A 20,938-nucleotide genomic window follows, 5' to 3' on the forward strand; every position below is an offset into this window, starting at 1 on the left:
ATCCGGCTTGCAACATATTCCAAAAACAATTGAATTTCCCTTTGGATTAATAAAGTGTTTTTCATTCATTTAATTTCATTTTGTATTCCAAATGCCCAGCTGTTCATGGCAAAAAGCACAGAATAGATGTTAACTGAAAAGTAATAAAAAAAAAAAAAGAGCAAGAAGTGTAATGCTAAAATTAATGGATTCAGTGTGACTTACCTCTAAAGTAGAGCAAAGGATTCATAAGTACCTCATACCTGCTTTTGAATGAATACCTGAACCAGAAACTGCACAATGAATGAATATGCCAGCAGAGTATTTTAGCAATGAAGAGGTGATAAACATATATGTGCCTGTATGTTTTATTACCTGTTTATCATCTGAGCAGTTAAAGATGTGACTCCCTACTTTCTTAAATAGACAAACCAATATCTTATCCTATCTTATCTTGTCTTATCTTAGCTTAGCTTAACTTACCTTATCTTATCTTAGTTTAGCTTAGTTTATTTTATCTTATCTTATCTTAGCTTAGCTTATCTTAGCTTACTTTATCTTATCTTATCTTATCTTGGCTTATCTTAGCTTAGCTTAGTTTAGCTTAGCTTAGCTTAGCTTAGCATAGCCTAGCCTAGCTTATTTGAAAATTTAAAGCATGCATTAATGTCTCTTTTAACTCATTTAAAATTATATTTTACAAAAAGGGGGGTGCTAAATTTATTTTTATTTTGTGCATTTGTATCATTTTACATTTAACTTTGCATCTGTGTTTTTATTCATCTGAACCAGAATAAAGATGCAGAGCTCTAAGCAGATTTGACACAGACACAGCTGAACCAATTCAGTGAAATGATCATTCAGGTCACAGGAGCTGACGCCGAACCTCTGCCTTCGCTGTTCCAGCATGTGTTTGATCCAGAGTCATCATCAGACCAGAACAAAGGCAAATCAAACAGCACCAAGCCGTTTTGCTGATATGTAAATCTACCTCATTTGGGTATCAAAGACTTGCCACACTCTGCACATTTTGTTTATCAATAAATACTTTGATGGGGCTGCAGCGAAAAAATGAGGTCTACACTGCATCCAAATGGGGAAGGTAAGATAAAACCTGGAACAACCTGCATGGATTTTTAATAACTTCTATAGTTTAAGCACTGATCAAACATGTTTTTTTACAGATCACTTTTTTTGAGGAGAAGAAGTTCCAGGGCCGCTGCTATAACTGCAGCAGCGACTGTGCCGACCTGCACACATACTTCACCCGCTGCAACTCCATCCGGGTAGAGAGTGGCGTGTGGGTGATCTACGAGAGGCCCAACTACAAGGGTTTCCAGTATGTTCTCAGCCCTGGGGAGTACACTGACAACCAGCTGTGGATGGCCTTCAGTGACAGCGTAAAATCCTGCCGCGCAGTGAAGAACGTAAGAGTTGCCCATGCAATAACAATGTAAAGAACTCTTCATTGTAGGTGTCAGGAAATGTGTTTTTCAGCATGACAGTAATGCAGAATCAGGATGTGTGCAGACTGCTGGTTCAGAACTCTGATCAGCAACTTGCAGGTTTTATATAAAACAAAAGAATAAAAGAGAAACTTTCAGAACAATCTCCAAACAGGATGGTAAAACGGCTGCAAACTGACTGCAGAAACTGATATTTTCACATTTCTGTAGAGCAATTTGGCGCATTTCAGCTTCTTCTTTTGCTTTTTGTGAAACATGACTTAAAACGTCTCATAAAAAAAAGTTTTGCCGTAATCGTACTCTATAGAAGTTTTGAGAACCAAGAAAAGTGACGCCTTTCTTTACAGGTTTACGGCAGTGCTTGGAAGCTGAGGCTGTATGAGAGGCCGGACTTTGGAGGGCAAATGGTGGAGTGCTCTGACGACTGTCCTTCGGTCTATGACACCTACAAGATGCGTGAGGCCTACTCCTGCGTGGTAACAGACGGCGCCTGGGTTTTCTATGACCTCCCCAACTACAGGGGGCACCAGTACCTGCTGGAGCGAGGCGAATACCGGCAGCACAACGACTGGGGGGCAACCTCGCCTGGTGTCGGCTCCTTCCGCAGGATCACAGAGTTTTAATTGAAAAAGTGATGCAAGACCTTCTCTAAATTCCTGCACTTCATGATAGATAAAATAAAAGAGAATGAGAAGCAAACACTGCCTTTTGTCCTTTTTAGTTTAGGAATATGTGCCATGTTGACCTGTGGTTTGCTGACAAAACTGCAGTAAAAATATCTGACATCTAATTTTCTTATTGGATGGTCTGAGGCCTTTCAAGTGACTTTATTTATTTCCCTAAAATAGATCCAATACAACTGTTTTCACTGGCTGAGTAATCCTCCTAAAAATAATAAGTTCCCACAAAAATTTTATAATTAAATTTCTTTTCTCTTAAAAAGAATGAAATAGGAACACCAAGCAAGTATAAATGTCAAAGACATATTGCACAACAGCCCTGTTAACAAAAGCTGTCGGGTATGTTGACATTTTTTCCCAGACAAGCTGCAGATTTCAACTAGTTATATAACTTACTTCACATTTTCCTTCCATATACATCTAAGGTATAGTAGATGCCAAAAAAATATATAAAATACTTCACACTCAAGAAAACAGGGTTTGGTTTGTCTGGGCTACTGTAGAAATATGGCAGTGCAGTGTGACAGATTGCAAGGAGAGGGCTTCTTTAAAAACATAGCAGCTGATTTCATCTTGTATTTTTCCCAGTAGATCTTTGTGATCAATGCAGAGGAAGTTTTAGAATAATTCCCTGCATGTTCAGCCAAGAATGAAGGGCAAATCAGTGTTAGTTGCCTTAGCAAACAAACAAACCAAAAAACTGCCTATATAAGGCATAAAAGACCAACATACTGCATACTGCCCGTTGGAAAACAACAGCCTGGAGACATGTCAATTCACTATTAACACCTCTAGATTCCTCCTCTCAGGAGCATTAAAGCCACACTGCTGAACTTTGATAGGTTTTCTCAGTGAGACACCCTGAACTGAAGACTGATTCAGCATCTGTCATGCATCTTGTCTCTACTCTGAGCTCTCTCCAGCCAGTAAAAGTCAGTCCAGTTTCGACCCTTGTCCTATATCTTGCTCTTTCCCTTTCTCTCTATATTTTTCTTTCTTTTCCATTAATTCCCTCTTGCATTTTTTTTTAACAATCATGCACAGTGCGTGTTCAAAATAGCCTCTTTGTTTATGTCCAGTTGCGAGTGTAATATGGTAATAAAATAATAATATTGAAATGTTGAAAAGTGCTGCTATTCAGCCTCAGGAATCAACTGGGCAATAACATCTCCCGGAATCTATGAAGTTAATGTGCCATTAAATTGAGTCCAAAACATGTTTGTAAGGTCAGGAAGTCACATAGTGCTACTTCAATGTGAAAAAAAAAAAACGTGAGGAAGACTGAACGGACAGAAAACTTGTCCAATCCAGCAATCATTTCTTTTACAAATGCTCCAAAACGACATGGGCTTCCATGAAACTGATCCATTTTATGTTACCATTTTTAATGTAGAGGAACTTTAAGTTTCATGTTTCTATAGAAGTAAATAATCAATCAAAAAACTAATTGCTGTTTCAGTTGTATCTTTGATGTCAACTTGTTGCATATTATCCATGAAGCCTCTAGTGCCTTCCTACCTTCCTGCTGTGTCACTGACTCAGCTATGAGTGCTTCATTTCAACCCAAATGTCCTGCAGTACCCTTGTTTTTGTCAGCGCGCTCTGCTGCATCCAGCGGCTTTTTTTGGCACTTTGCACTTTGCATTCAACAGGAGTCACTGCTTCCGAACAATGTGATCAGCCTGGATAAATATTTGAATTGCTCTTTGAATAATCCATTTCACACAAAGCAAACCATGTGCTGAGTTTTATTGTTCTAGATGTGTATAAAGAGAATATCAGAAGTGACTGCTTTAATCTCAAATTTAACACCTCAAGACTATTGATCTTAACTATGGAGAAGGTACGGTAAGTTTCACATGGACACGTTGTACTCATGTTCACAACTTATCAAACCGTGTCTTTTTCCAGATCATCTTCTACGAGGATAGAAACTTCCAGGGTCGATTCCACGAGTGTGATAGTGACTCCAGCGAGCTGCACACATACATCGCCCATTGCAACTCCATCAAGGTGGAGGGGGGATTCTGGGTGGTGTATGAGAGACCAAACTACATGGGTTACCAGTATGTGCTAAGCCCAGGACAGTATCCGGACTACCAGTATTGGTTGGGCATCAACGAAGCTGTCAGGTCCTGTCGCATTATTAGGCATGTAAGTTAAAAGTAGACAGTGTTTTTCTATGTATTTTATAAATCATATGTTCATGAATGTTTCTAAAACTCAAAGTTAGTTTACAGCAACCCAACATGAATATCATAACAGATTGCACGTCAGTTTCAAAGCTTAGTTTTTAGGATTTTTACACGACTTTACTCATTTGCATGTAAGTCAGACAAATGTGAGCTATAAAAAGAGACTTGCATCTGAAAGGAATGTGGACTTTCCCTCCTTTAGCCTTCAAGCGCCACAGATTTTCTTTTTTAATCTTTCATTTCTTACTTCCAGGTGGGCAATTCATGGAGGATGAAGGTTTGGGAAAAGCCAAACTTTGAGGGTGAGTCGATGGAGCTGGCAGAAAACATGCCCACCTTCCTGGAGCATTGGCAGAGCCGCGATGTCCACTCTTGCAAAGTGTTTGAAGGGGCCTGGATCTTCTACGAGCACCCCAACTACAGAGGGCGTCAGTTCCTGCTGGAGAAGGGTGAATACAGACGGCATTCTGCATGGGGGGGCATGCAGCCCAGTGTTGGATCTATCCGTCGAGTTAAGAATTAGTGAAAACTAAAAGTATTACATTTATAATATGCAATTTAAAAAATAAATGCATGAACTTTGGTTGCTAAAACTATGTTGTTTCTTACTTATAACACATTAATTACACTTTTCACTAATCATGTATTATAAGTATGACAGATATAAACAGAAGGGCAAAACAGCTGATTTCACATCCACATTAAAGAACAATCTGATGCACGATGTACAAACAAAATCAACATAAACGTATTCCTTTATAGCTAGAAAAATAATCAAATTTAAAAAGATGCATGATCATTTAATGCATCCTCACTGAAAAGGGTCCATATTTATGCAACATTTAGTCCAAATTTCTATATTAACACTAAAAAAAAAGGCCATCCAACAATTGCCGAATCAGCTAATGTGTTAATAGAGAGCTCATCTGAATGACAATAATTATGCTGGTGATGCATTTCATCTGCCTTTATATAAAAGTGGAGCATCAGGGATGCAGTGTGAGCGCAGAGTCTTGGATTTGATTGGCTGAGGAGGAAAATTTGACGACTATGGAGCGTGAGGGGAAGGTTGGTACTGTGGCTTTAACGTATGACGTATTTAAGAATTCAGCTCACTTTCTCTGAGATGTGTTTACCTTTAGTGTGTTTGTCCCTGTTCTAAAACATTTACTTAAATATTAAATTATTTTCACTAGATTTCCTCAGTGGGTATTTATGCACTTAAAATCCCTGGATTACAAAAGGTTGATGGGAAGTGGAAAAACTAGAATACTGGAAGCACCTTTTTAGTATAAGCTCATTTCTAATCAGCTGTTTCCACTTGTAAAGAGGAAGCATGGCAACATTCTCAGATATAAAAACATGCATGTCTTCTTCTATTTACTATTAGTGTGAAGACAGTTTTTATTGTTTATTCTTTTTGGTACAACCATATGTACCAATACCACAAGCACAGATTATTTTCTAAAAAAAAAAAAAAAAAAAAAAAAAAAAAAGGTTCAAAATAGCAATTTTGCCTTAAAATTGTTTGAGGGTGGTGATTAAAACCAGAGGATTTTTATTTTTGGCCACTAGAAGGCGACAAAACAGACTGTATTTCATCCCACAGCTGCAACGTTATACCATTTGGATTTACTATGAGTATCTTACAGCAGTTGTTTAACTGGACATCTATCTTGCTTTTGTTAAACCTTGTCAAATCTGATGGCTCCCAGTTGGGCAGCTTTGAGAAAAGATGGAGCAAAACTGAGTCAATATGGCCATTTTAGACACCTTGCCTTGAACTGCCGGTAATAAATCCTATTTATTTATCTTCTGCTTCACATATTGTAATATGTTCTGATAGAGGTTTAGAGCTACAGCTGCATCGTTCCAAAGCGATATTATTCATATTAATCTGCAAAGTCTTTGTTTTTAGACAAGCCGGAAACTATTTTCATTAATGCTGTGTGCCATATTCATTCATTCTTCACCAGCAACACAAATACTAATACACATCTTAAAATATTGCCTTTATTGTAATTCAGAAGTATTCATTTGAGCCTTTTGATTGGTTCAGAGGCCTAAAACATTGTGTTAACCAAGTTTCTCGCTTGTAGATCTTCTTTTATGAGGACAAGAACTTCCAGGGTCATTATTATGAATGCAGCAGTGATTGTCCTGAGCTCAGCTCCCACTTCAGCCACTGTAACTCCATCCGTGTGGAGGGTGGGACCTGGGTCATCTATGAGAGACCCCAGTATATGGGCTACCAGTACATCCTCATGAGAGGGGAGTATCCAACGTTCCAGAGCTGGAATGGCTTCAGTGACACCATCCGCTCCTGTCGTCTTATCAGACCTGTAAGACCTCCTTCCTATAAAAAAGCTCAGCATTAACTTCATTTATCTGTCTGTCTTCTACGTTTTTTTTTTTGGGCTCATTTGTTGTTATTAATATGTATCTTTATTCTTTATGATCAAGCCATCCAGCAGGCACAGGATCCGCATCTACGAACGTCCAGATTTCAGCGGCCAGATGATGGAGTTAAGTGAAGACCTGCCCAACCTGCAGGACCGCTGGCGCTACCGGGATGTCCAATCAGCGCATGTCCAGGATGGCATCTGGGTCTTCTTTGAGAATCCAAATTACAGGGGGCGTCAGTACCTGCTGGAAAAGGGAGAATACAGGCGGCACTCTGAGTGGGGGGCTCTGCACTCAGCTGTTGGCTCCATTCGATGTGTTGTGGACTTTTAATCACAACTCAAATGACTCTTTAAACTCTGTCCCTTCCCTGTTTCTTATCTTTCCAAGTGAAATCTCCTACAAATAAACCCTCAAGCGTAGATAAACTGCTGCTGAATGTGTGTGTTTTACTTCATTTTTATTATGAAGCGGAATAAAAAGAACAAGAGGATCAAATTCCTGGTTAATCAGCAGATTAGATATAGAATCATATTTTATAAAGTATTTCCTTTATGAATTAAACTCTTTTTATCTGAACCAGGAGTCACAATTTATGATCAAATGGTAGATTGTTTAGAGACTGAGCTCAGTTAATCAAAGTACCAACAATGACAGTATGAGATATGTTAGACACCAAGGATCACATTTCACATTAAGCAACACAGGTGCTTCGTGAAAATGCTTTCATTATCATCTTCCCACTCGACAAACTAACAAACAGTAAAAGAGGAACCATGGTGAAACTGTAACTAAGGTGCAGAAATACTTTGCATGAGTGAATTTTTCACAAAAGCATCTCGTGCTCCACCAAATGTGTCTCGTTTAAATATGAGCGACTTACTTCAGAGCATTAAGGAAACATCTGCAGCAGAAAATAACTTAACGTGCTTCAAATACTGTGAATAAAAATGATTTTTTTTTTTTTTTTTTTTTTACTTAATACGCTAAATGCAGTTGGGCTGAATTTAACACAGCTACATATGATCCCTCTGGAGGCAGCGGAGGAAACGGGACACATGCAGCTGGGGGTGCTCATGTTGCTATCTTGTCATGTCTTGTCATATTACTGCAGTCATTCAGTAGAAGTATTCAGAAGTAGTCTTTTCCCACAGCGTGATTTCTGACAGACACATGTTCCTTTCTTCATGTTATTGTTTAACCACTTTTTTATATCTAATATCCAAAGATCTTATTCTACACCAGGGGTTCCCAGCTCTGGTCCTTGACGGCCACAATCCTGCAGGTTCTCGATGTTTCCCTGTTCCAACATGCCTGACTCAAATGAATAAGTCATTTTGGATCCATTTAAGCAGTGATACACTGAATACCTGCAGGACAGCACATGACTACCGTCCAATGCCACATCCCCGTAGCAACAGCCCTCCATGCCGTGCTGTCTCATCTGGAGCAGCAGGGTAGATATGTGGCTGCTTATGTGGACTATAGCTCTGTATTTACCACCGTCCTTTACCACAAACTGGTGGACAAAATGGTGGATTTGGGTCTCCCACTTACAACCTGCTGGACGTGGATCTGTCAGGTCATAGTCAGAGGGTGAAAGTTGGCCCAGACACATCCAAATCTATCAGCACCAGCTCCCCACAGTGCTGGGCGCAGAGGCTAAACTTATGACTGCATTCTCATTGACCACTGCACACCATCATCATAATTTACAGACAATATAGAGATTATAGGTGGGACTCATGTGAAGGGAACAGATAGAGATACAGCAACTGACTGTGAAGTGAAGGATTATCTGAAATTGTTTGCTGTAACTTATCCATTTAAGTTACAGACAAAGCTAGTTTGGCAAATCTCAAACAAAGAACAAGCAGCTACTTTTCATACTGCTGTTTTAAATTAATTTATCAGACACCTGATTCTGGTAGACCGTCCTTAAAGGGAGCAGGGCTCAAACTGAGCTTTCCTGACTTAGAGTCAACAAAAATTTAAGAATATCTGCGAGAAAAGAGGTAAAAGTAAAAGCTTGCAAATGTATTCTTGTGGACTCACTTAATAACCTTGAAAACCTGTAAGTGAGCATTAAAAAGGATATTTTAAAGATTTATAACAAACAGATCTTTTTGGCTTAAATGATTTATTAGTCAGACCTAGTTTATTCAAAGTTGGAAGCTATATACATCTAAAATATCATTTTAGAGAATAAAAATATTAGATATCTTTAGTTGGAGTCAGTGAAATGAAGAAGTTCTGGCAGACATGCTGTGGGTGTCAGAATCATTAGAGATGTAGATTTGAGCGTCATCTAGTGGTCAAAGAGGTGAATTACATATGACAGGAAATTGAACTGTTTGTTGTAATAAATGACTGAATAATTGAGAATGAAGTAAAAATAACTGTAAGAAATATAAATAAATAAAACATTTCTATATTGTATGTAAATATAAAGAAATGAATATATTTAATTGATTAAATGTGCCATTGATAGAATTATTACTAATTTATGAAGATCAATAGTTTGGCTTTCTGAGTCAAATCATGTAAGTTTCTTTGCAACTTTTGATAGTTTGCTATCATTGTTACAAAGCAGAGCTCATTTGCTGTGATAAAGTTGTGATAATGTTTACTTAGTTTGCATCCTGATGCCCTCATTACGTGGATTACAAGACACTTACTGAACACTGAAAGTCAATTCTGCAAACTAATTTATGATGTTAGTATTTCAACCTTCTCCCTCCTATTTGTCTCAGATAAGAAAAAAAATAGAGAAGATGCTTGCAGACTTATATTAAGGAGCAGGAAAATAAACTTTCAACACACAGACAAGAAGCTGTAAGACTGCAGTTGTAATTTCCTGTTACAGGATATGTTCTTTTATATCATGCTTGTTGATCTGCCAAAGCGGAAGAATAAAAATCCACAATGTGGTATATTGTGCACAGAAGAAGACGTGTGGCGTTAGGGTAAACAGGAGGTGTTGCAAATCAGTAACAGAGCTGCTGAGCTAAGCTCATGTTTGAACTGGAACTTTTATCACTTGCAGATCCGTTCTGGCATCTCCCGGCGCTGATCAAGCAGTTTCCCAGACGAGCACAAACAATCAGTGCAACCTTGAAGAAAGAAAGTCCACCTCTCAGAGTTATTTCATGTGAAATTACAACATAGGAGAATTCAGAGACCCTGAAAAACTATGCATTTTCAATGCTACAATATGAACATGAACTGAGAAATTGCTTTTATTTGTTTCCATTCTGGGTATTTTGCACATTCACCATTGCTTTTCTCTTTAACTATCCTGGAAATGTAAAAAGCCCTGAAGCTTTAAATGAATCATGAGTTTATCTTTACATGTGCAGGAAAAATGATTAGACCACCCCTGTTTTCCAAACAAGTGTGCCTTTATTTGAACCAGGCACTAGAAATGAATATACACTTAGTAAATAAGGGTGGTCTAGTCATGTTTTCCACGACTTTACACTGTATATGTGTAAGCATGTGTGTTTGTCTCTCTGTGTGTGTGCTGTACATATATAAACAGGAAAGTGATTACATGATTAAATCTGTATTTATTTGGTTGAGGATCTTCTCAATCCAGGAGCAAAACAGGTTACTAGACATTCCCATTCCTTGATTAATAATGGAAAGTTGTGATGATGACAATGCATTAGTCAGAAAGGAACATTAAATTGAATTGTATCTGAGCTGCTGCTGACTTTTAATCTTCTTATCAGCATATTTGGATTAAAGACTTAATTACTGCATTCCGTGATTTCTGTAGTTTTTGTATGACGTTCATTATCCGGAGCCATCAGTTGTAGAGGAAATGCTGTAGGAATTTTATCAAATTATCCCTGAGTGACCTCTCTGCTGCTGCTGGTATTGAAGCAGTATTGTTAAAGAGGAGAAACTTTTATCTGGACCCATAGAACCTTCAAAAGTTTCAATGATTGATTGATTTTATCTTAAAATCCAACTGAATGTTCTCTGATATATGATAAATGGAAAATAAATTCTAGAATAGAGTATAAATAGATTTGGGGGTTTTTTTTAAATGATATTTTAGTAATTTTTAGTCAAGTAATCAAAAAACAACTCAAAGATATATCCCATCCCAACCATCTATATGATCATGTGGGAAAAGCCATTTTCATTCCTGTGAGAAAAAAAAAGCTTGTTGAAATTATATATTTCTAAGAAAATGCCATTAATGATAATTAATTGGTCAACAAAATATTTGCCCAATAATATTTAAATGTGTTTATTCGTTACTTACTGCCGTTACATTTTGTCATGTTTAAACATATTTGTGTATATATGTATACAAATACAAATGGCTATAAGATTATTTTCTTTATAGTCCATAATGTCGATCATTACTAATAATGGTGTCATTTAAAATGAAATTATCCTAAATATTCCTTTTTTCATTGCTAAACAACATTATTATTCTCATTGTTCATTAAGATTTAGAATAACAAGGTTAATTTTATATAATATAATTTTATTTTATCTGCGTGGTGGTTCTGGACCTTTAAGAGAGTCACAGATCCATGAATGAAACGCAGCCATTCATAAAAAAACAGAAGGGACGGACGTCAGCGCAGGCTCAAAAACAATTGGTTGTTACTTTGACTGGCTTTCTCTTCTAGCCAATGAGAAGGCAGCACACTGTTCGGTTTAGCTCCAGCTATCAGCGAGCGCTTCATTGACAAAAAAAAAATCTACAGCCGTGTGTTTATTCGAGGAGCTGCAGGGGATGTAGGGGAGGAACTCTGCGTCGACTTGTTTTACTCACTCTGTCAAGGAAGTTCGCTTTACAGGGTAAGTTCTGCAGTCTTATGCTGTATTTTCAAATAAGACGCCTGTTTTGCTAACAAAGATGCGAACCTTGCGTCGTGGTTTGCTTCTGGCTGCGAAGGGGGAACAGAAAGGGGCTCGGAGGCGAACGCCATTTTCTGATAATCAAACACCGCGACCATTTCTGCGCAACTTTCAGCCCTGCAGGGCGACGTTTCCGTTTGCAACAGCTTTTTTTTTTTTTTTTTTTTTTTTTTTTTTTTTTTTTAACACTGTTAACTTGGTGAATGTTTCTCTGTGGCAAATTTCTCAATGGTGAGCTGAGCCCTCCCCCCTCCCCCCTCCTCCCCCTCCTTCTCCCCTTGCGAGGATCAAGTTTCACTCCATTGAGAAAAACAAGGAGGTTTCACAAGCAGCAATTTTCTGCCAAACTCCATTTTAAAAACTCAAATTTTAATGTTCGGCTTTTAATTAACCAGTTGGAAAGGTACAAAAACCATTTGCGCTGGTTTTAAAAGTCACTGGCGTTGTTTCGGGTAATGTATCAAATGTAAATAACTTCTTAGTTGTTAATAACGTTGTACTTCTCAAACTAAATAGCTGAGAGCATTTAGGCACCTAACAGAGCTAAAGAAAAAATACACTTTAGTGTAAATTTAGCATAAATGTCACCTGAATTTAAATATATATATATATATATATATATATATATATATATATATATATATATATGTATATGTATATGTAAATACATACATACACACACACACACACACACATATATATATATATATATATATATATATATATATATATATATATATATATATATATATATACATACATATATACATATATATATATATATATATACATATATATATATATATATATATATATATATATACATATATACATATATATACATATATACATATATACATATATATATATATATATATACATATATATATATATATATATATATACATATATATATATATATATACATATATATATACATATATATATATATACATATATGTATACATATATATATATATATATATACATATATATATACATATATATATATATACATATATGTATACATATATATATATATATATATATATATGTATGTATATATATATATATATATATGTGTATATATGTATATATGTATATATATATATATATATATATACACATACATACATATATATATTAGACAGCTTCACATTATTTAAACTAATGATGAAAATAACGATTAAAACATCTTAATTCTGACTATCATCCTGCAAAATTATTGGGAGTCATATTCAGCTGATAAATAAACAACAAATGCAAAGTACAAGTGATTTGACTTAAATGCTTCAAATGAATTGTTTTACATTTTTACGAATCCACTCATCAGTGGTTTTATGTCTTATCTTGGGCCCACTGATGGAGAGCAAATCAGTGCAGCCAAAGGAAAAGACGTCATGTTTTATTGCTTTCCGTTTATCATCCACTCAGGCGTCTCTACACAGCAATTCCTCCTGCTGCTCATAATTCATGTCACCTGCCGCAGGTGGCAAAACACTTTCATTGTCATCAGGGCTGTTACAGCTATTGTAAAACCTCCTGTGAGGTCATAGAGGTTAGAAAAACACACATGCATCAAGGGACATTTCCCTAATAATCTCTCCCACTGTGTTCTGTTTCTGTAGGGTGAAGAGTGTTGCAGCATGGACGGGTTTTATGACCAGCAGGTTCCCTTTGTGGTGCCTGAGAGGGTAAGTTTGACATGTTCTGCTTTTATTTCATTCTTTTTTTTTCTTTATACACAGACTGAGAAATTGATTTGTTACAATCAAACTGAGATGACGTTTTATGTTAGAAATGTCGCACAGAGGTGACAGAGAGATGTCTCGGCGACAGACGGAGGAAGTTTGTGGACACAGAGCTGGATCAGGACACAGAAGGTACATTATATAAGCTCAATGTTTCGTAATGTCTCAGTGTATTAAAGTGTTTCCTGATTACAATTAGCACAAGGACATAGAATGATGAAAGATGGGGGAGAAAACTTATGGTTACTGTTTGCAAAACCAAACCTTTGCATGACAGAAGTCATAATTCTCTTGCAGAGCTTTTTCAAGATCTGAGCCAGCTTCAGGAAATCTGGATTGCAGAAGGTGAGACGTGCAAGCATCATTAAAAAGTCTGTCATGAACCACTAAGCTGTAATTTACATACATGACCAAACATTTTAAGGTTGCATGTATATGACAAGAAAAGGTTTAACATCCTGTCTTCTCTCCTGACAGCTCAGGTTCCTGATGACGAGCAGTTTGTCCCAGATTTCCAGTCCAATAACTGTGAGTGACTGCTTTTCCTCTTGTATTTATAGATTGCATCCAGAGTGCTAAAATAAGATGGAAACATTTTATAGAATTTTGCACATTGCTTATTTATTTTTTTATTTATTGCGATAAAAATATTCTGTCATCACAGCAAACATGGGAGCTGTCACACGTCGATAACCACGCTGCAAATGGTTTAAGCTTAAAGACCAATTTGGCTCATTTTCTTTTTTTTTTTTTTTTCTAAAAAAAAAAGCTAGTTATAAATAAAATGAGCCAAAAGGTGTAAAAAGAAAAAGGAAAAGAAAAAACTCAATAAAGAGATAATTGGGGAGACAAAGAGACATAAATGCATCTAAAAGGAGATATAAATTTAATACAAATGCATTTTAAAAATAATTCATAACATGATCACAAAGATGAAGAACAAACGTCTATCATTTCCAAAGATATAAAACATCGCTTATGCCAAGGTTCGGGCAAATACCTTTGAAAAACAACAACAAATAGTTTTTCTCCTTCAACAAAAAGCCACGAGTGATTACTAAATCCACCCAGAAAAACAATAAACTCACTGTTCCTGAAACTAAGAATAATTAAATTTCAAGACCAGATCACATTTGTAATGGTTTCGTTTCCTTTCGTTTTGTTTTTATTCATTTTTACAAATCACATTAAAATCCAGTGACACACCAATGAATGCATTGTATACTTGTAAAAACTGGACTCCCTAGAAACTATCTTTAGCTTATAAACGGGAGTCCAGACCAAACAGTTTACCATATACATATAATAGGAAAACGATCCCCACAGTCAACCCCAACCTCCTAAAATGGTTCAAATCATTTACATAGTTACAAATGATAAATTACCCGAAGTTTTTCCAATAAGGGGAAAGTAAATTTATTCTTAAAGGAAAACAAACACATACGAGAAGAAAGAATACATTTCACAAGAGGGTTCATTTATTAAAAAAAGAATTGAATTAATAAAATAGGTTCATTGATAACTGTGTGTATTCTGTGTTATGACTCATCATGGTTAAGAATTATTATTATTATTATTATTATTATGGTCTTTTATCAGTTGTGATATCCTGGTAAAATACTGTAAAAGTTTGGACATTATTATGAATAAGATATTTAGGATTACATCGCTCCACTAAAAAACTAACTTTGAAAGCTTTAATTTTGTGTGTTAAATGATCCCTGATTTTAATTTGAGATCTTGTTTTGAAATAAAGCAATAAAGAAAAAAAAATCATCGCAAAGATTTTATTAACCAAGAAGTTGTCACGTATTGACCAAATGGGTTTTTAAAAAAAAAGAGCACAAAATGACCAAAATCCTGCAGAAATTTGATGTAAATCATTAATTTTTCTTATAAATCATAAGTTAATAAGGAACATATTGTACATTGAACACAAATAAAATAAATAGAAAGTTGTGCAGAATTAGCATGAATAATGTTAATCTTGTCTCTTGGTTGGTCACAACCTTCATTCATGTTTAATAACAAGGAACAGACACAGGAAGTAGAGTGTAAACCATATATATTGTATAAACTACATATTTAAAGGTTAATGCAGTTCTGAAAATACAATGTGAAACACAGTTACTTACAATTCAGTCACACAGAATAAATCAAATCATCAAAATCAAATCAAAGTTTATTTTTATAGCACCTTTCATACAAAAGTAGCTCAAAGTGCTTTACATATTTTAAAACAACAAGTAAAACAAACAGACACACCATCATTCACACACACATACTGACACACCCACAATCCCTGATAAAGCTTCTAAAGTAATCTTCTGTCTCTTTAACAATAATAAAAGTAATAGAATAAAGATAAAAGAGATAACATCTGGCTTGGCAGACTGTGAGGAAACGATATCCTGGGGATCCTTTCACACCAGGAGCCAGCCCACCCATAACCATAGGGTGCGTCACCACTGGAACGGCCATGACTCAGGGTTGGCCCTGAATAAGTATACAAACAGTGTGGTACATGTATACACACATGTAAACACGTCCCATACATAACAAAGTATAACCGTAATGCCAAGTGAGTCCACTCTGCTGGATGGATAAAACCAGATGACCTGTCAGAAGCTGCTTACCAGTATCACACCAGTATAACTTACAGATGTGTTTACAGTGATCACACTGACTGCTGTTGCATCATACGAGCCTCAAACCTACACATACTGGAGCTTTACCAAAGCAGTGATAGTCGTCACATGGAGAGGAAATGGGAGCTATAAAACAACTTCCATGGCCCGTGCGTTTAAAAAAAATAAATAAATAAAAAAACATGCCAGAGATGAGCTGTGAACTAAATGGTACATGCAGTCCTGCAGCCAAACACGTAGCGCGTGTATTTATTGCTGTTATAAGACACAACTGCTCTGGGTCCAGACAATAAAGCTGGTGAAAATGGAAACATTAGTGGTTTGTTGTCAGCACTGCAGCTCATCGAGCGTTCTTTCCTGGAAAGGTGGCGTGTAAGATCAGATTCATTTTTGTTTTTTCTTATTTTTTTACACAATTGCAACGAGGACCAAATAACAGCAAAGTTGTGTAAAGAGTGCCTGCATTGAAGGAAAGTCTGAGACAGGTCACGATGCAGGATGTGACTGAATAGAAGCTTCTGCTTCGTCATGTGTTTGGTCTTATTGACGTATTCTATGCGAAATATCCTCAAACTTTAGCATATGAATAGCATATTTAGCATATTAATCCCCAAAGGGAAATTCAATATTATAAAGCTAACTTTTTTAGTTTTAGTTGACAGTAATTAGTCTAGGCAACTGAAAACACATAGAAATTAAGATGTAAAATTATGTCTGTTCATGCAATTCTGTTTAGGCAGAATAACAGGAAACTCTGCAGCTAGTTTAACTCATATATTTTATGTTGTGAAATCACATTTTTATGTAATTGACAGATTGCAGTATACATAATAAAGTACTTGAAGGTTTTAAAGCCGAATGTTTGGTATTCTGCTGTTTTCTCCGAGTCAGAAGTGACCGTTTGTAGACATGAAGGTTAAGCTGGAGAAGCCTGATTGGACTGAAGTTCGTGATTTTGAGGGATTTTATTTATCTAATTATGTAATTGTTGTCAGAATGATGGCCAGAACCAAGGCCGGGTTATCCAATGGGCATTATGGGCACAGGCCCAGGGGCCCACGTAAGGAAAACACCAGCAGTTTGGACGTATAACAAAATGTACATAAAAGCCAGATAATTACATGACAGTTTCCAGTGTATTGCTTTAGTGGCTAAGAGATGTTAGAAATGTTGTTTCACTGTGTATCATTCACAATTTTCACAATGTTGCGGGGGTGAAGGGGGCCCTGGGACACTCTGAGCCCAGGGGCCTGTGCACTTTTAATCCGGCCCTGGCCGAACATTGCTAAAGAAAACATGTCTAGTTTTACATTTTTGGCATCTATGTGTTGGCTCCATCCATTTTTATGTGACGGCTGTTTCAGCTCTGCTAATTTTGGTCACTTTGCATGATTGGATACGTTTCTTGTATTAAATAAACTTTGCTTCTTTTGAAGGAAAAGGGAGTTTAGTGGCTGTTTGGGTTAAAAATAAAAGACCACGTTTACATGCCAAGTGACTTTCATTTATATTCACAGTCATTTAAAGATAGTTCTTTTTAACAGTGTTTAATATTTCTGTGTTCTGCAGTGATGTTTCCTGGAGCGCCTGTCAGCAAAGTGAAGCGGGAACCCAGTCCGTCCGAAGACCTGTCTCCCTGCAGAACGCCTCAGACTGATCTGTGCCTTTACAGCTACAGGTATCGAGTAAATTTTAAACAAAGCGACATGATCGGGCTAATGTTAGCGATGGAAGATCAGTAAATCGCCACTTCTCTGTGTTATCTTGCCTCCTCAGTGCCTGTGACAACAAGCCTGGTCCACCTCCGGCCTCCACACCTGCAGCACAGCGTGGCTCCGTCCACCCTGCTGGGCCGCCATCCTTACAGAGGCAGGTGCAGCCGTCCCCTCCCCAGCTGACCAATAACTGCTCCCCAAGCCAAGCTCCAGGCCTAAGCCCCGCCCATCGCCACAACCTCCCACAGGCGGACCAAAACCGCTTTGCTCTGCCGCATCCCCCCGTCGGCTGCTCTGGAGCATCTTTCAGCTCAGAACAAAGGTGAGTTCTGGTTAAAGACTTGGATATGGAAAGAATAATCAGTCTTCAGAGCGGTCTCCTTTGTCTCCACACTGCAGGTTCCAGCGGCAGCTGTCGGATCCCTGCCTCACATTTCTGCCTCCAGAGAAAACCCCAAACGCATCATACCATCCTGCAGCCTGCGACGGCCGGCCGCTCTACCAGCGCCATCTCTCAGAGCCTCTCGTCCCCCACGCTGCCCGGGGTTTCAAACAGGAGTTGGTTGACCCACGATATCCAGATCCGGCATGTGCTGCTCCATGTCTGGCTAAGCGGCATTCCAGCTTCAGCCATGTCACGATCAAACAAGAGCCAAGGGACTTCGGCTTTGACCCAGGTGTGTAAACTGTACTTCTGAGTTGTGATCAAGTTGTAGTTGAGCTGAAAGGAGGAAGAAAAACTGTGAAGGAGGAGTAACATTTGTCGTGTTTCTTGTAGAGGTTCAAACATGCCAGTCATCATTTGGAAAGAATGCCGCCTTATTTCCAAAACACAGTCATGGTGAGTTCATTTAAAAACAGATTTCTTATTAAATGAGTGAATAATACGATCAATTTAGTAATGAATCTAATAAATTCATATAATAATAAATACAATTTAAAAAAATAAATTTAAGGAAAATAAGGAAAAAAAGAATAAAATTAAACAAAGATTAAAATATAAAGTAAAGAAATAAATTGAATAAATAAAATAAAATACTATTAGAAAATAAGGTCAAATTAAATTTAAAAAAAGAAAGAAAATTATGATAAAATAAAAGAAACATTTGCTGGTATCTGATTAACTGCAACTAGTCTGTTTTCATTTTTGTCCGGTAGGATTTGCTGTGGACAGAGACCCTGCTCTGTACTTTGATGACACCTGTGTTGTACCAGAGCGAATGGACGGTAAGACGCTGACATCCATCTCTGTCCACCTGATGACACTCAGCGAGCTGTAGACCCAAACGTGACCGTGTGTCTCTGTGAGCAGGTAAAGTGAAGCAGGAGGGCTTGCCCTACCAGCGCCGCGGCTCCTTGCAGCTCTGGCAGTTCCTGCTCACGCTGCTGGACAACCCGGCGAACGGACACCTCATCGTATGGACCGGACGCAACATGGAGTTCAAACTGATCGATCCAGAAGAGGTGGGCCTCTTTTTAAAGAAAAAAAAAAAAAAAAAAAAACCGTCACAGGGCTGAGAGGTAGTTTAAAATGTTTATTAAGTGACGCGCAGGCAGGATGTGTGATGGGAGGTGTGCTGTGTCCAGGTGGCTCGGCTGTGGGGGATCCAGAAGAACCGGCCAGCCATGAACTACGACAAGCTGAGCCGCTCTCTGCGGTACTACTATGAAAAGGGCATCATGCAAAAGGTAAAGCAGAGTTTCAGATTGCTTGGAAAGTACTTCCTGGACTCTATCTTCTTTACGATGATCTGCTACGACTTGTCTGAACTCCGCAGGTGGCTGGGGAACGGTATGTCTACAAATTTGTCTGCAACCCCGACGCGCTTTTCTCCATGGCTTTCCCAGAGAACCAGAGGCCGAGCCTGAAGGCCGATCTGGACGCCATCCACTTCGCCAGCGAGGAGGACGGCCTCCAGCTGCCCAGCTACGAAGAGGAGGGTCCTTATCTGGTTGAAGGAGCAGAGCAGCGCATGCAGGGACTGGCTTTTCCTGACAGCTACCCATACTAGACCCCGCAGCCTGGCAGCTGGAGGGAGCGGCGCACGCTAAAATAACAGCAGAGGCTGAAACTCAGCGACTCTTTAAGACTGTTCAACTTTTACCCTCTGAGAAAATGCAATTCTTTGTCCCAAACTGATGGTTTTATGGTCCAACAAACAGGTTTTCAAGATAAACTTTAAATATTCATCAACAAGCTGCAGTTTTAGAAGAAAAAGCTGAATATTTTTTTAAAGTGTACTTGTGTACAAATACAAGAGATAATATAGTCTGTATTTGTGGAAAAGGCATTGCTGGAATGTAGAGAATATTTAGTATTAATCTTTTAAAACAATGTAATTGTATAAGAAATAATAGAAACACTTATAATTATGAGATTTCGTGTAATGTATGAAAATAAAATATATTAAAATGATAAAAGACATTTATGCAGGAGAGAAAAAAAATATTTTTTTCTCTCCTTTATTAAAATAGTTCAGCTTCTTCTTTTAAAATTGCAAAAATGCATAAATATATATAAAAATATTGACTGTGGCCAGTTGATCTGTCTAACTTCTAACTGGGAAGAGGAAGTTTTTTAGACACTGGTCGTGCTGGTTTTTATGGTTTTGCTGGTATTTTGTAGCATGGCTGTTGCTGTAAGTTCTCACATTCGTCAACTCTGGGATCTGTTTTGCAACCAAAAAGTGTCTCAAAGCCATGGCGCTCTTTTTACTCATTATTGTAGTTTTTGGATAAAACCTGGACTGTTTCAAAGGGACTTCCTTGTATTTTCCAGCTCTTATAATCCAAAAATATCTTTAAAGAAATGTCTTTTGTGTACTTATTTCTTTTTTTTTGGTACAAAGCTAATATTTTTGGCAGAACATGGACTTGTACGTTTTTCCTATAACGGTTTATGACAAAGGTACTGCTTCTATTTTTGATTCTGCAATACTGCCACTCAGATGCTTACAAGCATAGACTATCTTCCAAATGGTTAACCAGTTAATTTACTGATATAGTTTTCTGCGTTTTGTATAGTTGGTCTGCTTCAATGTGTAGAAAAATGTATAATTATATATGGATATATATTTTTGCTAAAGGCTTGCTCATGTGTTGCATCAGTTCTCCAAGGATGCATGACGCTGATGTAATGGTATATTTTACTATTTGATCACTTGGTTGTAAGAGATACTGACCCTGGTGTGACTTCTACCCTCAGATATACTGTATG

At 37.4% G+C, this 20,938-nt stretch overlaps 4 protein-coding genes across 4 annotated transcripts; all 4 read left to right on the forward strand.

The window, feature by feature from the left end:
• Window positions 1-1,072: 1,072 nt before the first annotated feature.
• LOC306774135 (gamma-crystallin M2-like) lies at window positions 1,073-2,068 on the forward strand (the record flags this gene model as incomplete). Its single annotated transcript, XM_079264117.1, has 3 exons — window positions 1,073-1,081; window positions 1,164-1,406; window positions 1,793-2,068. 3 exons carry the CDS (start codon window positions 1,073-1,075, stop codon window positions 2,066-2,068), a joined length of 528 nt encoding a protein of 175 aa, XP_079120243.1.
• Window positions 2,069-2,632: 564 nt separating this feature from the next.
• On the forward strand, window positions 2,633-4,843 carry LOC306774137 (gamma-crystallin S-1-like; the record flags this gene model as incomplete). The annotated part of the gene is made up of 4 exons (XM_079264119.1): window positions 2,633-2,700; window positions 3,944-3,968; window positions 4,037-4,279; window positions 4,574-4,843. 4 exons carry the CDS (start codon window positions 2,633-2,635, stop codon window positions 4,841-4,843), a joined length of 606 nt encoding a protein of 201 aa, XP_079120245.1.
• A 527-nt stretch (window positions 4,844-5,370) lies between these two features.
• Window positions 5,371-7,056, forward strand: LOC306774138 (gamma-crystallin M2-like; the record flags this gene model as incomplete). Its single annotated transcript, XM_079264120.1, has 3 exons — window positions 5,371-5,388; window positions 6,420-6,662; window positions 6,784-7,056. 3 exons carry the CDS (start codon window positions 5,371-5,373, stop codon window positions 7,054-7,056), a joined length of 534 nt encoding a protein of 177 aa, XP_079120246.1.
• Window positions 7,057-11,443: 4,387 nt separating this feature from the next.
• On the forward strand, window positions 11,444-20,938 carry LOC306773706 (ETS translocation variant 5-like). Its single transcript, XM_079263599.1, has 13 exons — window positions 11,444-11,547; window positions 13,236-13,301; window positions 13,406-13,490; window positions 13,656-13,703; window positions 13,836-13,886; window positions 17,576-17,684; window positions 17,783-18,043; window positions 18,121-18,398; window positions 18,500-18,562; window positions 18,880-18,948; window positions 19,034-19,185; window positions 19,309-19,410; window positions 19,500-20,938. Exons 2-13 carry the CDS (start codon window positions 13,254-13,256, stop codon window positions 19,731-19,733), a joined length of 1,500 nt encoding a protein of 499 aa, XP_079119725.1. The 5' UTR covers window positions 11,444-11,547; window positions 13,236-13,253; the 3' UTR covers window positions 19,734-20,938.

Source organism: Telmatherina bonti (genome assembly GCF_933228915.1).
Source record: "Telmatherina bonti genome assembly, chromosome: 24".
Lineage (NCBI taxonomy): Eukaryota > Metazoa > Chordata > Actinopteri > Atheriniformes > Telmatherinidae > Telmatherina > Telmatherina bonti.